The sequence below is a fragment of the Glandiceps talaboti genome, chromosome 19 (assembly GCF_964340395.1).
Source record: "Glandiceps talaboti chromosome 19, keGlaTala1.1, whole genome shotgun sequence".
NCBI lineage: Eukaryota > Metazoa > Hemichordata > Enteropneusta > Spengelidae > Glandiceps > Glandiceps talaboti.
The window spans coordinates 17,142,806-17,161,505 of record NC_135567.1 but is presented as its reverse complement, the minus strand read 5'-3'; the positions used below and the strand labels follow the sequence as shown (position 1 = coordinate 17,161,505).

Below are 18,700 nucleotides of genomic sequence, written 5' to 3'. Positions count from 1 at the left end.
TGTTGTCACTAGTGTTTTTGGGTATATGTATGGTCTTTCTGTCCTGTTGTAGTCTATTGTACATGTTGTCACTAGTGTTTTTGGGTATATGTATGGTCTTTCTGTCCTGTTGTAGTCTATTGTACATGTTGTTGCTAGTGTTTTGGGTATATGTATGGTCTTTCTGTCCTGTTGTATTCTATTGTACATGTTACTTTAATTTTTATTATTGTGTAATTTTGACTTGAATGTGTATAAGTGTAATAAATAAAATAAATAAATAAAATAAATCAAAATGAAATAGTCTAGGGGGCTAATACAACAACACTACTAGATGTTAACTCGGCAACTATTTCATCTTGGCATTTTGCCAATATTCTGTACAGTGTTTGAACTGGATTACACTTTACAATAACCTTTCTTTGCATCGTGACTAACCAACTTTAATTTATTCGTTTACATCATCTAGTGTTTCCTCCTTTTTTTTGTTATTTCCTAAAGTAGGGTGACTCATTACAACATAACAAACTCAAAACCGCCCAAAATACCAAGGTATTTTAGTTACTAGTCACAGACTCAAGGTAATATAACTAATAACCAACTCCATATGATGCTTGCTATATTAAGTAACTTATTTGCATATTTTAATTTAGTCCTTATTAGCATAATTGTATCATAATCTCTCTGATTAAGTTCCGTACTGAACTCAAAATTTATATTTGATTGATATTTCCACACCAAATTCAGTTCATATTTCTTTGTTAAAAGTTCAACACTAAATTCTGAAATTATAGAATTACTTGTAGCTATTTTATTCAGCTGTTTATATTTAGGAGAAATCCTGATACGCATGATTTACATATACTTTCTTGCATGAATTCTGAATTCTAAACCCATGTTATTTTTCACAGGCATACGTCAGCTGGTGTTTTTATTGTACATGTACCAATTAATCAATGTCGTCATCAATCATTGATAACAGATTGGATTTGTTGCTAAGGCATTAGTGCTATGGCAACAAACCACAACCTAGTTTAACCCTGTAAACATGACCTACAATTCAATTAATTTGGTAGTCTAGATACACTGTTTAGTAGTCTATGTGTCCTGGACTACTTCTAATTTGGTAGTCCATATACACTGTTTAGTAGTCTATACCTTGGACTACCGCTAATTTGGTAGTCTAGATACAATGTTTAGTAGTCTATACCTTGGACTACTGCTAATTTGGTAGTCTAGATACAATATTTATTAGTCTATGTGCCCTGGACTACTGCTAATTTGGTAGTCTAGATACACTGTTTAGTAGTCTATACCTTGGACTACCGCTAATTTGGTAGTCTAGATACAATGTTTAGTAGTCTATGTGCCCTGGAATACTACTAGTTTCACCAATACTATTAGAACATTGGCCATACTTGTCCATGTATTTGAGGTTGTTACAAACATATGGTCAATTTTATCAATGATTTGTGGGTTTTATCTCAGTTGATATGATGATAAATATTAGCTCTAATCAACAGTCAACATCGCCATACCATCATGTTAAGTGGTATGGCCATTCAATAGTTCAACATTCAATATAGGTTACCTAGATTTCAGAGAGGTCTAGTCTACTACTATATATGTTACAATCATCTCCACCGTATTGTCAAAATTCTCTAGTACAGCATTCCATTCTTACCACCAACAGTGATAGCTTATGCTATCGGAGCGTTGATATAAACATGATGACGTTATCGGGTCCTCGCATGACTTGCACATGACTTGCACTCAAACTTAACAATAAGTTGATAGTAAATTGAACATAGTAACCAGTGTCAATCACCTGTCAGTGTGTGATGGATTACTACTGACATGCGCTGTTCAGCCCTTCCCCAGCAGAAACTTAGCTAGATTTTCGATAAAATTTGTCTGTTTGACTATATGTTAGAAAGAGATCGTAGAGAACGACTGCACCTACAGTAATTAGACTAAGAGAGGTCTTAACCTGGGTCTGAGATCTATACTGTTCGGTCTTATGGGGAGGGGAGGGGAGGGGAGGGGAGGGGAATGTAGGGGGACTGCCATAGTGGGAGTAACTGTCTATGCGTCGCCTTTGTACAACTAGAGCTCAAAACTGACTTTTTTCTTTGCTAATCCCAGTGAGCTACCAATTTCAGAAAGTGGTAGTCCAAGGATTGTGACCAGTAGTCCCATATTCCTGAACTGAAAACAGGATTCCTCTAATGGAAATGTGTGTTTTATTACATACTTTTGTGTCTGTAAATCTGAGTGGGCTACCATCTGCTAATTATTGTGACCCCCATGACAAGAATTGGTAGTCGGTGGACATAGGACTACTGTACATGTAAACTTCAAGCCCTACAATTACCCATGTAGTTCTTTACCTAAAATATGAGTTCTAGACACACCAGGGTTCTATAATCAGTATAATTACCAATGTAGTTCTATACCTAAATGCGAGTTCTAGACACACCAGGGTTCTATAATCAGTACGAATTACTCATGTAGTTCTATACCTAACTATGAGTTCTATACACACTAGGTGTTCTATAATCAGTACTTACTTCTTTCTTCTTAGGTTTAGGGTCAATGCTGGTTGTCACAATAGCTGCCACTGGGGGCGCTGTTGCTACTGCTGGCACTATTCCAGTGACAATACTCGGCGGCACAAGTTTCACTTCTTTATTAGTTTGTTTACTCTTCTGCTCTTGTTTTTGTTGTTTCTAAGGTAACCAAATAAACATGTACAGAAAGTTCATTAGTAATGGGAACACGGACATTTTATAAAATAAAGGCCGATGTTTCAATCCCAGGTTCTTGCTTTACAACTACAGTAAACCAGGAAATTTCACTGAACTTTTAGTAAATTTGATTCCAACGCTGCTACAGTGCTAGCATATCTCCATTGGATTTTTGCTTGTAAACTCAACTCTAGCACTTCTAACATATCTCCAAGATCAAACTCATTTCAGCATTTTACTTCTAAACTTGACTCTAACACTGCTAACATATCTCCAAGATCACACTCATTTCAGCATTTTACTTCTAAACTCACCTCTAGAGCTGCTAACATATCTCCAAGATCAAACTGAATCGGCATTTTTGTTCTTTTGCTTGGTTTCTTCATATTCTCTTGTAGTTGTCTCTGTTCAAAGGTAATTTCAGAATATTCCTGTGCTGCTGCCTGTGTAGCAAGAAGCGCCTTCTTTCGTCTTTTCTTGGCATTTTTACCTTCCTTCACTCCACTTACTGCTGCCTCTGGTGACATGAGTTCCTCTGGTAATATTGTTGTACTGTCATCCAATATTCGTATGTCATGTTGTACTGGTTCCTGCAATCACAATTCCATTCAAAATATGAATTTTTTTGAATTTCGAAATTTGAAATTTATACTATTGTACTGGTTCCTGCAAGCACAATTCCATTCAAAATATGAAATTTTTTGAAATTCGAAATTTTGAAATTTATCATTATGTACTGGTTCCTGCAAGCATAATTCCATTCAAATATGAAACTTTTTGAAAATTTGAAATTTGAAATTATCTACTGGTTCCTGCAAGCACAATTCCATTCAAAATATGAATTTTTTTGAAATTTGAAATTTGAAATTTATACTGTTGTACTGGTTCCTGTAAGTGCAATTTCATTCAAAACAGGCACATTGAGTTAGACGTGGTGAAGAGAGATGTTGACATTCAAAGCCATGGATAGCCTCTACACTTGTACTGAGCATTGAGCTTGTCCAGTTGCTAACACATGCTGATGAGGTGTTAGTGTCAGCCTAGTGTTAACACTGAGCTAGTCTGATGTTAACATAGGACTGATACAGGCATTAACCCTTCCAGTTACCAACACATGCTGAATGAGGTGTTAGTACCAGCCTAGTGTTGGCACTGAGCTAGTCTGATGTTAACATAGGACTGATACAGGCATTAACCCTTCCAGTTGCTAACACATACTGGTGAGGTGTTAGTACCAACCTAGTGTTAACACCGAGCTAGTCTGGTGTTAACATAGGACTGGTGTAGACGTTAACCCTTCCAGTTACCAACACATGCTGAACGCAGTATTAGTACCAGCCTAGTGTTAGCACTGAGCTAGTCTGGTGTTAACATAGGACTGGTACAGGCATTAACCCTTCGAGTTGCTAACACATACTGAATGAGGTGTTAGTGTCAGCCTAGTGTTAGCACTGAGCTCGTCTGGTGTTAACATAGGACTGGTGTAGGCATTAACCCATACAGTTACTGACACATACTGAATGAGGTGTTAGTACCAGCCTAGTGTTAGCACTGAGCTAGTCCAATCAGAAAGAACGTGATTAGAGCGGCCATACATACCTGTGATAATGGCGTAAAAGACATCATAACTGATGTATTTTGATGTTGTACTACAGCACTGTAATTCATAGGTGCCGTACCACTACCTCCACCGAGTGACTGGCTTCCTGAGCTGGACGGTAAGTCGGGATATTCACTATCATCTTCAAATCGTAACACACCGAGCTCTTCCGCACTTTGCGGTGCTGTTGTCGCATATTCTGCTGGAACGACTGAGTTGTTGGAAGAGTTTGCCGATTTCCCACTGTCCTTCGATTTGTTTCGTTTACGTGGTTTCTTTTTCTTAGTCTGTGTTTCAAGAACAGTTGTACTGCTTACGCTACTATTTAGCGTATCCGTAGGACTTATCACATCACTCCTTATCGTAGATTCATCCGCCTGCGTATTCCTACTCCTCGGTCTATTTCCTTTACTTTTACTCCACGCTGTCGTCACATCATTCCTGTTAATTACATCATCAGTCGGAGTGTTTCTATTTCGTTGCACATTTCCTTTACTTTTGTTTCTCGGCGTGCCCTGATTTGCCGCACTAGTCCTCTCGTTTTGCATACGATTTGATCCACTAGGTGTCGGTGCGGCAGTGGGCTGCGGGGCTTTCGCAACTGCCCCGGCATAGCTCATAGGCTGAGCAGCGACTGACGTTGACATCGTTGCCTGAGATTGTGATTCCGATTGTTCCGCAGCGTTCACATTTGAAGGTTTGCTGGTACTGGCTCCCGTACCTGTCGCAGCGTCCTGCGTCACAATACCTTGCGTACTTCCTGCACTCAAATTACGGCAATGTTTAGGACTGCTATACCCACTGTCACTATCAACCTGTGCAGTATCAACTTCCGAGTCTGTTGACGATACGTCTGGTCTCCTCGTTTGCTGACTTTGAGTTTTCCGTCTATTTTTAGCTTTAGTTTTACGAAAAGTGCTAGGTCTTTCGGCTAACGACTGACTTGCTAGGTCATCTGGGAAATCTGCAATGATATAAATAATTTCACAAACATATCTCTGACTACGATGCTACAGGAATTTAATGTTGTTTAGTGGCAGTAGTGATGTTGAGTCGAATGCACAATGAGATAAAAGTATCAACTTAACTGACTTCAGAGATATCACACTGACATACAATGTATCAAATGACTGATTTTCCCCCGAGATATCACATATTTTTTATGACTGATTAAAAATACTATTTAGTGTGGCTGATAAAACATACATTTTATTATAGATAACATGTCATTTTTGTTGTCACCCTGATAAAGTATCATACTTTATATCTCCTGATAAAACATCACGTCATTTCTATGGTACACTGTCACGTTTTTGGCAACTGTTCAGGCATACATGTTTTCATCACTGAGAAAGCATCCTACATTGTGTCTGTCTCTGAGGAAGATTTTTATTTTTTTATTTTTTTATTTTTTATTTTTTTTATTTATTTTTTTTCGGTCCATGAGAACGGAGTATAAAACCCACTGATCTTTCTACTCAATAATCATCCTCACCTTCTGACCTTTTTTGACAAATTAACTATAAAATTAAAGTGACCACATGGACGATAATTGGGTATTCATTTTAGACAACTCTATGTTTTCCGACTTAAAAAAACACCCAAGGTGGAACAGACTCTATGTTTGCAACTGAATACAATGTCATCAAAAAAAGATGTGTAAAAATTATTCTATTTTACATACAGTAACAAATATTTCAAATAATTTTTAATGTTTTGCAATTTATTGAGTTACAAAGATTTAGTATATCTTTCGTCACAATGTTTTTTTTTCAAGTAGGAACAAAGCAGAGTTGTTTTAAGAATTAAAAATCCAAAATAATTACCCCTTCATGTCATCCATATGGTGACTTTAAAGTGGCCACATGTTTCTGTCTATGAAAATATATATAAATATTAATATATTTATGAAATAAATCAATGCCAACAACTTCCAAAAATTAATCCTCTTTGAAAAGACTTTTTCACAAAGTGTAACTCCCCATACAATAATAATCTTAGCACACACGACACTATCCCGACTTGAACTTGAAATTTGACTTGACCTTAACCTCTGGGTTGTACCCCGATCACAGAGGTATTTTTTTAATACATATGCATGTTATCATAGCGTTCTGATACTGAACAGATGTGACGGTAAAAAGTTTGAAATGATGACATGGAAATTACACAGGTGTTTACCACCTACTACTCAAATAATGGACTGGTCCATTCATAGATGATAACAGGAATAATCTAATATACAAACAAATTAGGGGATGTCAGGCTGGGGATCGCAGAAATGTTACAGGTGAAAATGTTATGATACAGCAGACGATGTTCACCACCGACTGGTCCATCCATAGATGATAACAGGAATAATCCAATATGTAACCAAATGGGGTTTCAGACAGTCACAAAAATGTGAGGGGTCAAAATGCTTCAAGACAGCAGCTGATGTTTACCACCTTTTATTCCAATAATGGACTAGTCCATCCATAAATGATAACAGGAATGATCCAATATACAAACAATTTATGGAGATGTTAGGGTCACAAACGTGTTACTGTTAGAGGTCAAACTGTTTTTTTGTGTGTGTGTGGAAGATTACACACGTGGGTAATACTTTGCAAGAAATACCAGAGTCAAAGTGGCCATATGGATGAGGATTGGGTATTTATTTTGGATTTTTCAATTATAAAACTATTTTATCATGACTTCCTTCTTGAAAAATAAACATGAAACATATACCAAGTCCTTGTTTGTAACTCTATAAATTGCAATACATCAATATGTGTATAAAATGTTTGTTATTGTACAACTTTTGTAAGTAATGAGTTACAAACACAGACTTTGTAAATGTTGTTTCACATTTTTTCTCATTTTGACTCGCAACAAAATCTGGCTATCATTAGAGGACATACTGCTCATCAAGGAAGCCTGATAGGGCTGAACAACATGACTCTCTGTAATATAGTCTAACAAACACGCCCATTTCCTACACAATTTTATCTGTTGCATAAAATTAGTGTCGTCAGTAAATAAAATCTTACATAGTTTTGATCTGACTTTTCAATCTACAGGAAGTGACCTAAATTTTAAATTCTACTTCACTAGGAGTAGAATGACCAGTGGTATAATGCAAATATGACATCTATAAATAGCAAATCATTGCATGGTTTAATTCTGACTTCCAATGTATGAACCTACCACCACAAAAATATCACTAAATTCACACCAAATATCAATACAGTCACTCAAAATGAATTCCTGCAACATCATACCTGAAAATTCCGGTGATTAGAGATCTCTGGTAATATGCTGTCTGTCTATATTCAAAATGGGCAGCTAACAGACCGAGTTGTATTTTGACCCCTGACTACTTAACCTGCTACAGATTAACAAAGGTCATAGGTCACTCCTACTTAGGTTACTCTAAATCTGTCTACTTTGGTAGATATGCTGGTTCCTAATTTCTATTGTGGAGTATCAGAATTATCGTAACACATATTAATACGAAAAAATTTGCCTAACACATTTGACAAGAGTTTCATATTTCACTTCTGAAAATCTAATTTCAATTTTGCAGAAATGTCATCAAATAATCTTTGGAGTTCATAAATCTCAATTTTAAACTGACACAGCACTAGACATTTATTTCAACTCTAGACTAACAATAACAGATACACAATAAACACAGCAGGATCCTTTACCCAATCACATTGAACACTGATGAGCATTGCTATTCTTTCACAATGCAGTAAAAACAGGCTTAAAACATTACATATGGACTTGATGATTTTAATGGCTGCAATTAATTATTTTCTAACTGATAATCAACATTTCAACTTGACTGCTTCTACATCCCCACTATGCACTGGTACCAATGTAATTGATTTTGCCTTAGAACTAACAATGTCTAAGGGTGTGTATTAAATCTCATGCAAATATATACCAAAGATTACTTGCACTGGTGCATACATACATACATACATACTAGTGGTATTTTCACTGTGACAAAAATTGGTAGTCGGTGGACATGGGACTACTGTACATGTAAACTTCAAGCCCTACAATTACCCAATGTAGTTCTATACCTAAAATACGAGTTCTAGACACACCAGGGTTCTATAATCAGTACAATTACCCATGTAGTTCTATACCTAAAATATGAGTTCTAGACACACCAGGGTTCAAAAATCAGTACAATTACCAATGTAGTTCTATACCTAAAATACGAGTTCTAGACACACCAGGGTTCTATAATCAGTACAATTACCAATGTAGTTCTATACCTATTCCTACCAATTTTTTCACTGTAGTGCAATACTGAAAACATTATTGCATACCTGCATAGTAGAATTCCTAGATTGTTATCATACAAGGGTTGTCTGTGGCCGAGTGGTTAAACCACTTGCCTCTTACCACTGCGGTCGGGGTTCAAACCCATTCAGGGTTGTCGGTGGCCGAGTGGTTAAATCACTTGTCGGTGGCTGAGCGGTTAAACAAACCACTTGCCTCTTACCACTGCAGTCGGGGTTCAAACCCATTCAGGGTTTGATTAAATTTACCACACTATAAGTACGAAGAGTGTCGTTCAGTTTGACTCGATCGAAAAAACTCATGTTTTCCTGGGTACTCCAGTTTCCTCCTGCATTAACACTGAACCCATGAGGGATGGCCCTCACTGGACTTCTTGGGAGATAAGTGTTTAATATATACTTAAAGAACTATCAAGTATAAATAAAAATAAAGTTTATTCTACCTGTTTGTTGTGAAGCATCTACAAATATAACGGTCTTAGTCTTCTTTTTAATATCTTTACTTGGAATAATAACTTTCTCACCACTAGCTGTCTTCTGTACACCAACACTCTTACTATCACCGCCTTGAGAGCGATTTCTCCTCCGATTATTCTGCCAAAACAAGGTTGAAAACAGTCTTCATTACCTAGTAATTTATTTCTTCCATCAATTTTTTCCCACACTGTACTAAAAGCGCTGTACAATTATCGCTGACATGGATCTATAACAGTACAGTGGCATTTTTTACTTCCTGAACTCCTGAGTATACAATGATACCATCTACACATAGGTCGTCCTACATGAGGCAGTCCCAAGTCCTACCTGAGGTAGGATAGATTTGTGTCTACACGTAGGAAGGTTGCGGCGTAGATGTAGCGCGTTCCGTCTCGACAGTACATAGGACGAAGTCAGGAGGGTTTCAGGAAACCTCTCAAAAGTGTCCTAAGTCAGGACGGTTTCAGGACAGGTTCAGGACGCATTTGCATCTACACGGGCTTTAAACTATCCTGAATCCTACCTCGGGTAGGATTTTTAGTGCCGTGTAGACGGGGCTACTGTCTTTTTGTACGTAATTAACCAATTTAGTGAATGTATCCTTGGTTTATTTGATGAATCTCAGTTGCAGCTACTGTGGGTTAAAGGAGCACAGACTGAGTTTAGACGGTTTTTTACTTTGGTTAGTAATACAAAATACTTTACATAAAACTATGGATAAACTAATCAAGTATAATGTTTACAACGATTCATGTAGCCGTAACATGTCACTTTCTACCAACCATCCAATTCATGTGTTGTTCATGTAATGACAGGGAATTTCCTCAGATTTGTTGTTGATGCGTATCAACAATTATGTCATCAAATCTTTCATATATTATATCTAAATACCAGGATTGAGTTATACCAGTATCAAGTAACGAATGAGTGTGCTTCAGTAAGTAGAATACAATATGTAACACTTTATAGGCAACAAAAATAGCGTCCAAACACCGTCTAAAATCGTTTAAAAAGATTACCTACCTTGGACTGCCTATTTCCTGCTTGTTTACCTTGTCTTCCACCCTGTTTGTGGATATTATACGATGGGTACGGGGGTGGTAGGTGGTGGGGTTGATACCCACCGGTATAAGGGTTGACGGTATAACCTGGGTAATAGCCGGGATAAACAGGTTGTGGGGGTGGTGCTGGGTAAAACTCTGGGTGTGAAGGGTAAGACTGGTAAGGTTGTGCTAATGCTCCAGCTAGGCCGCCTTGCTGCCACCTCACGTCAGTTACACCACTGAAAAAAAAATCAAGAAGTACATTATTTTTCTGCTGTTTCTCACATTGCCATGCCATCTCATTCAGGGCTTGAAATTAACTTTTTTTCATTAGTAGTCCTAGTGGGCTACCAATTTCAGAAATTGGTAGCCCAAGACCTGTAGTCCCATATTCCTGAACTGAAATCAGATTTCCTCTATTGGAAATATATGTCTTGTGTGTTATTAAAATACTTTCATGTCCATAAATCTTACATCTTCATCACATAATCAGAGGTAGCCTGAGTGGGCTACCAGCTACAAATTATGGTAGCCCCATGACAAGAATTGGTAGTCAGTGGGCATGGGACTACTGTTAATTTTCAGCCCTGAATGTCACTTAGCTCTCTCTGAGAGGGCCATTTAGGGTTGAACAACATTACATATCATCTACACTCTGTTCTGTCAGAAAGTAGTTGTTGAACTAAACTCTACTGCACTAGTGTTGTCCAGGGGATACCAGCACACAAATGACAAGCAATTTGCAAAACGTAATGTTAGAAAATACTCATTCATTTATAGAAGTGTAGACTTAAGGAATAGTTTCCCTAATTTCCTTCTCAGTTCATCATAACAAGGACAGAATGTTAAATTCTGACATTAGAAGCCAAGCAAGACCTACAGTCAAAAGAGGACCTGAAGGTACCTTGTAAGTTGTACATTTTGTAACTTTTTCTTTTCTTATTGCTAGAAATTATAGCCTTACAAAATACCCTAACTTATTTGATAAAGTTAAAAAAAAATTTCTTACCTATTATCTTGTACAAATGGATAACAATTTGTCATGTACCTAGGGTACTCATCCACGCCAAGATCCTGGTAAGCTGAGGGGTCTTTTTGTGGAGAAGAATTGTGCATACCAGTTGGTGGTAGTGCAGTGCTATCCTGCTGGTGTGTGGTGGGAGCAGTTCTCAATGAATCACCTGCTGCTAATGGATCCTTGCTATGACCAGGTGGAACATGACTAGGAACAAACGGCTCCACCTCGGCTGACAGTGTTTTCGCCTGTAATTAACAAGAATGAAAATACAACATTTAGAATAATCATCATTTTCATTGTTTATTTATTTTTTTATTTATTCGTACCTATTTGTTATAGTATTGAAAAAAAGGATAAATATTTCACATTCTTGGGTAAAAGGGAGAACAGAAAATAGCAAAGCTAGTCAAGTCTGTCTCCTGGGACACTGGCACTGCAACATTTGCAATGAGAAGCTCTACGGATAATTCATTGGTGGTAGATATTTGCGATATAAATTACTGCTTCAAAGATCGAAAGTGGTGGCCAAAAGGGAACAACTGAAAAAGGTTCTTTGCAGGCTGGGTAATGTCACTCGCAATGAGAAGTTCTACGGATAATTCATTGGTGGTAGATATTTGCGATATAAATTACTGCTTCAAAGATCGAAAGTGGTGGCCAAAAGGGAGCAACTGAAAACAGTCATTTACAGGATGTGTACTATCAGTCACAATAATTAAGAGAGGCTGTACACACAATTCGTTGGCAGTAGAGATTTGCGATATACATTACTTCTCCGATGATCGAAAGTGTCGGCTAGAAGAGAATAACTGAGAAAGGTCAATTGCTGGATGTCTGATGGGGCTGAGCGATAGGACATACATGTATCTTACAGTGGTTTAGAAGTCTGATAGGGCTGAACAACATGACGTATCTTACAGTGGTTTAGAAGTCTGACAGTGATAGGGCTGAACAACATGACATATCTTACAGTGGTTTAGAAGTCTGATAGGACTGAACAACATGACGTATCTTACAGTGGTTTAGAAGCCTGATAGGGTTGAACAACATGATGTACCTTACAGTGGTTTAGAAGCCTGACAGGAATGAACAACATGACGTATCTTACAGTGGTTTAGAAGTCTGATAGGGTTGAACAACATGATGTACCTTACAGTGGTTTAGAAGCCTGATAGGACTGAACAACATGACGTATCTTACAGTGGTTTAGAAGTCTGATAGGACTGAACAACATGACGTATCTTACAGTGGTTTAGAAGTCTAATAGGGTTGAACAACATGATGTACCTTACAGTGGTTTAGAAGCCTGATAGGGCTGAACAACATGACATATCTTACAGTGGTTTAGAAGTCTGATAGGACTGAACAACATGACGTATCTTACAGTGGTTTAGAAGTCTGATAGGACTGAACAACATGACATATCTTACAGTGGTTTAGAAGCCTGATAGGGTTGAACAACATGACGTATCTTACAGTGGTTTAGAAGCCTGACAGGACTGAACAACATGACGTATCTTACAGTGGTTTAGAAGTCTGATAGGACTGAACAACATGATGTACCTTACAGTGGTTTAGAAGCCTGATAGGGCTGAACAACATGATGTACCTTACAGTGGTTTAGAAGCCTGATAGGGTTGAACAACATGACGTATCTTACAGTGGTTTAGAAGCCTGACAGGACTGAACAACATGACATATCTTACAGTGGTTTAGAAGTCTAATAGGGTTGAACAACATGATGTACCTTACAGTGGTTTAGAAGCCTGATAGGGCTGAACAACATGATGTATCTTACAGTGGTTTAGAAGTCTGATAGGGCTGAACAACATGATGTATCTTACAGTGGTTTAGAAGCCTGATAGGGCTGAACAACACGACATATCTTACACTATAGGGAATTACGGTGTATCTGTTGCATGTCAAATTGGCTTAGCATGCACACTGTCCCCGTACTGTACATTGCCATGGTACAGAGGCATTGTATGCAGTGAGCCCTCAAAGTCAATTAACACACCACTGATGTACAGAATTTTCTTGTGATGCCCTGGGATCATTCACATTGGGGTGAAATTTATCAAATTCTATTTTTTTAACATTTTGACTCTCAAGACGGTCCCCTTACGTTACCATGGTATTGTATCGTGTCCCCCCCTCCCCTCTAAGCTTGACTCAGGACTGATGCAAACAATTTCTTGTACGCCAAATTTGATGTTCACTTGGGGTGTTGCACCTATCCCTTATTATCTGATAACTCATAACTCATATCAAATTCCATTTTCAATATCTTTATTCTCAACAAACATCTTTTTGTATTACCGTGTAACCTGCCACAAATTATAAGTTATAACCCAGATCCTTATCAAAAAGCACTTCAGAAAATTCTACTCTGGCCTTTTAGCTTGCGTGTCACCTCTATAAAGTTTGTTGAACCCTATGACTCATGTCTGCTCAGACTGGTTTTCTTTACAGCCTTATATAGCATTAGCACCATTCAAATAACCCAGATGTCGATATACGATAGTATCCATGGAAACAAGAACAAAACACATCCCTGATGTAATGGACTTTAAAACTTATTGTTATTTGAAAGAAAACAACATTTCAATGTATCCTGGATAATGTTTGCCTAACAAGGTAAAGTATGTCATATTGTGTGCAGGTACATTAGGCTATTTCAGACTGCAAACAGGAAATTGAGAAAACAGCGCCCTCAATCAAATTGGGGGTACCATCACCTCAGTCATAGTACTGTTTCTTTAGAGCTTTGTCCTTTGGTATTCTGTAGAAATGTAAATCAGGAATGTTTTTTGTATTGTTCAGACATTGAGGAAAGCAGCAGTGCTCTATGATTAACCGAGTAATATCATGTATACCCCCAAGGTACACACAGACAGGAAGTAGAGCACCACCACGGCAAATTTTGGAAAGGTATATATGTCAGTTTACATGTACATTTTTGTAACTTTATCGGTGTTCTAAAACAACGTTATGGTATACGGTATAAGAAACTATGATAATGAGATAGTTTTACCTGTTACAACCCTCATTCTGGTACGATATAGGTTGTAATGTGAATGCTTTAATCCTATGTGCTTATAAAGGCTGCAATGGAAATTAACTAGTCCTAGTGGGGTACCACAGAAAATGGTAGCCCAACGATGGTGACCAATAGTCCTATATTCTTGAACAGAAAGAACAGAGTTCCTCTATTAGAAATAAGGGTGTTATTAAAATACTTTTACGTCTGTAAATCTTTCATAATTTAAATCATCCCATAATCAGTGGTAGCCTGAGCAGGCTACCAGCTACGAATTATGGTCGCCCCATGACAAGAATTGCTAGATTGTGGACACAGGACTACTAAAAAAGTCGAGCCCTGGCAGCTTTGTATATTTACGAAACAGCAACCCTGGTTCTTTACACACATTTTCTATTCTACCGGACACAAGGCTTTCAAAACCTGAGTTGACATCTTGTGTTGTCAGAACAAGACATGAAGCAAACAGTGCTATTGTTACAGCAAACACAAAACACAGGTGTGGTTCAGATACAACTAAATATTTTGTCATGACGAGTTTACAAAAATGAGGGTGTTACTAAGCACACTAACAATGCAAGTATAGATAGTTTACAAATATAGTACTACTTAGGTTTATTCAAAACTTGTACCAATGACGTCCGTACGTATCACATGTTCTAATTTCAAAGGGTTCTATTGTCAAGTTGATTAGCCCCGAAATGACTTGGTTTCTGTAACTCTATGTAATTAGACCCTATATCTTAAGGGTGTCAGAATTTAATGACTTGGTTTCTGTAACTAATTATATTCATATGTGTCTCACTGGAGAGAACAGTGCTCAATGCAATATAGTAGCAGAGCATTATAGACTTAATTCAAAAGAATAAGGATGTTATAAGCCGTTACTCAAGAGTTTCACGCTTCCTCAGCGATCATCAGACGACTGATAAAATTGGGATTGTCAAGGTCAATATATACACTTAAATGTCATCAAATGAACTCGATTCAATTCAAAACTTGTACCAATGACGTCCGTACGTATCGCAGGTTCTACTTTCAAGGGTCTCTATTGTTATCAAATGCAGAACTTGGTTATATTTGAAACTTCTACCATTGATGTCAGCAAGCTATATATTACAGGTACCGAGAATAAGTCAACCTTCTTATTCTATTTTGACCCTCTAGCATGAGATAAAATGCTATTACAGGTACTGAGAATAAGTCAACCTTCTTGTTCTATTTTGACCCTCTAGCATGAGATAAAATGCTATTACAGGTACTGAGAATAAGTCAACCTTCTTGTTCTATTTTGACCCTCTAGCATGAGATAAAATGCTATTACAGGTACTGAGAATAAGTCAACCTTCTTGTTCTATTTTGACCCTCTAGCATGAGATAAAATGCTATTACAGGTACTGAGAATAAGTCAACCTTCTTGTTCTATTTTGACCCTCTAGCATGAGATAAAATACTATTACAGGTACTGAGAATAAGTCAACCTTCTTGTTCTATTTTGACCCTCTAGCATGAGATAAAATTTTATTGCAGGTACCAATAATTTATACTACACCAACGAAAATTTATGAGACACCAACGACTTTTACAAACATGTAATAACAAGCACAAATGAAAGCAATGACCTGAACAACACCATTGTCTGACCACCTCAAATTAAATTTATTGGTTTTCTTCGTCAACCTCTATTACTTAATTGTTAGTGTGCCCAAAGTACACACTTGTTAGATCGAAGTTTATTTCTGAATTTTATTACTCACCAGCATATGATTGGAATTTTGTCTTGTTAATGCAGTCAACAAACACCTTCATCATTCAAAACCTTGCGAAATTTATTTTCTTTGCCATGAAAATACGTAAACAGCTTTTGGAAGAAAATCTCTCTACATAAGCTGACTTGTTAATTTAGCTATGTTGAACATACCTCTGTAATCATGATCATTATTCTATGTTCAGTTATGTACATTTAAGGCCCATGGCCTACAGTACGGAATAAAATTATTATATTATAGAAATAACTGCAACAATAGAAGGACATTCACATTTGTACATACAGAAATATAATGTTATCTGTTCTCATAAGTATTGACACAACACAAAATTTACAATCTCTTTCACACATACATGTACAGGTAAGTGATCACTCTGAAGTAGACAGGTTTATACAACATAGCTGCAATAAATCGTCCACATTTTTCTAAATAAACATAACTTTTTTTTTACAGTATTTATTAAATTTGACAAATTAGATTCGAAATCGATTGTATGTAACGACTTCAGTACAATTAGATTTAGTGAGAAATTTGAAGTGTATTCCGCACCTACAATTAAGAATGTGGCATACAAAATATTGTACAGTGTTGCGAGTATTTCTTCTAAGATTTGAGAAGTCTGCTTAAGTAACTGAGGAGAGAAATTTGCATATATTTGCATATTACATTTCATAAAACACTATGGCTTTGTCGTATTTATTAGTGCTGTATTATATATTATTTTATGTATTATTTCATACTTCATATCATATTTCAAATACAAGTGTTAGAAAGTCTGGGGTCAGGAGCGAAAAATTTGGTAACATCACTCTACTGTTACCACTGCTATCTAACAATTCATTTATCACCTCTTATTTTATGTATTATTTCATACTTCATATCATATTTCAAATACAAGTGTTAGAAAGTCTGGGGTCAGGAGTGAAAAATTTGGTAACATCACTCTACTGTTACCACTGCTATCTAACAATTCATTCATCACCTCTTATTTTATGTATTATTTTATACTTCATATCATATTTCAAATACAAGTGTTAGAAAGTCTGGGGTCAGTAGCGAAAAATTAGGTAACATCACTCTATTTACCACTGCTATCAAACAATTCATTTATCACCTCTCCCAAACAAACATGGCCGCAAGAATGAAAACAGGCAGGCTCACCGACCTTTAGTGACCTCACCATGGCAACATAAATACAATGCCAGCAATGACAACATTAACACAAGACAGTGTATTGTATGTTGCACTAAATCAAATATCCAATCGACTGAAAGAGTCTTGCTGTAGGAAAATTGTCTGAATCAACTACTTGTTACAGCCAGTGACTTTGAGATGAATGTCGACACGCTGAGGACAACATACATTTGTTATGCAAATTAACCCGTGATTTACCATATGAAACTGGTCACTGAACAAAGCGGTGACCCAGGGCATTCTCAAATTGATTTCAAAAATACAAAAGTAAACTTTTACGTTACATTTCTATGAATTTATTAGCAGGAGTGCCAAGTCTTGAGGCTAGAGGCGAAGGTGAATGAGATGTCCTTAAAAAGGGTCACTGACAGTGAAATTCTAAACGACCTCTACAATACGAATGTGCAGTGTGTCCTCTAATGATAGCCAAATTTTTGTTGTGAGTCAAAATGAGAAAAACTGGCATTTCTTGTGAGTCACCACATAGTAAGAGATAGGGGAACACCAAATTTTGGTGCATCACTAGAAATTGTGTGCGTCAGTGGTGCATTAAATTGGCTTAGAGGGCAAACTGCGAATCTGACTTCAAACTTAGCTGTACTCCGAGAACGATTTAGATTTTGACTACGTCTCTACCACAATACATTTTACGGTTAACTTTAACAAACAGTATTTAGGAAAATATCTCAATTAAAGGAACTTTCCACTGAAATCCAGTCAATCACTGCATCATTACAGAAAGCACTAACACACCAGTACACTTTCTAAATTCTGAGAAGGATTTAAATTTTGACAATAAAATATTAAGGCTAACTTTGACAAAGGGATTTTAGGATGTCTCAGTTGAAGGAATTTTTCATTGAAATTCACACGCCATAAATAAATACCATCACAAACTCGTTATAGAAAGGTGAACAATTCTGAATAAAATGTCCATATTCAAGCAACAATTTTGATTCAAATTTTTACAATACAAGGATAGCAGGTCATGTTTTTTATCTCAATTAAGGGAATTTTTCTTTGAAATCCACAGAAAAACACAATCAATAAGATTATTACAGAGAAATCCAGAATCCTGTACTTTTTTCTGTGTGCTGAGGATTTCGATTTTGACTATCTCTCTTTCAAAACACCAAGATTAAGACTAACTTTACTAGATGTCAGAAGTTTGACTTGAGAACGCATTTTAATTGTGGGATTTATTCACTGAAATCTCAAACAGTGGATAAATACCAACATGAAACCATTTACTGAAAGTACACACACACCTGTACTCTCTCCATGTTTTACAACCGGTACAAGACTTAAATGAAAACCACAAATATTCAGACTTTGAGAAATACTGCACGTTTTTTACACTCGGCATTCAAAATCTTAGTGGATACTGATTAGCATACCATGTTATTGTTAGACACAGCTATTACTACCACATTAATTTGTTTTGTTATTTTGTCTTGACATATTCTTTAATTATTTATTTTCTGTAACTCTTCTAGTGTCCACTTGCTGTATCTTGATACAAAGGCCAGTGG

General features: G+C 36.8%; 1 protein-coding gene across 2 annotated transcripts in view; it reads right to left on the bottom strand.

The window, feature by feature from the left end:
• LOC144449877 (selenocysteine insertion sequence-binding protein 2-like) overlaps positions 1-18,700 on the bottom strand; it is a 61,865-nt gene that overhangs the window by 14,948 nt on the left and 28,217 nt on the right. Inside the window, exons 2-8 of one of the 2 annotated variants that reach the window (XM_078140423.1) lie at positions 11,157-11,410; positions 10,128-10,386; positions 9,071-9,221; positions 4,779-5,290; positions 4,326-4,703; positions 3,041-3,316; positions 2,550-2,708 (exon numbers count right to left, since the gene is read on the bottom strand). In XM_078140423.1, coding sequence (XP_077996549.1) covers positions 2,550-2,708; positions 3,041-3,316; positions 4,326-4,703; positions 4,779-5,290; positions 9,071-9,221; positions 10,128-10,386; positions 11,157-11,410 — 1,989 coding nt within the window. Of the gene's footprint in view, positions 1-2,549; positions 2,709-3,040; positions 3,317-4,325; positions 5,291-9,070; positions 9,222-10,127; positions 10,387-11,156; positions 11,411-18,700 lie in introns of both variants that reach the window. The other variant, XM_078140422.1, reaches the window with a different exon arrangement.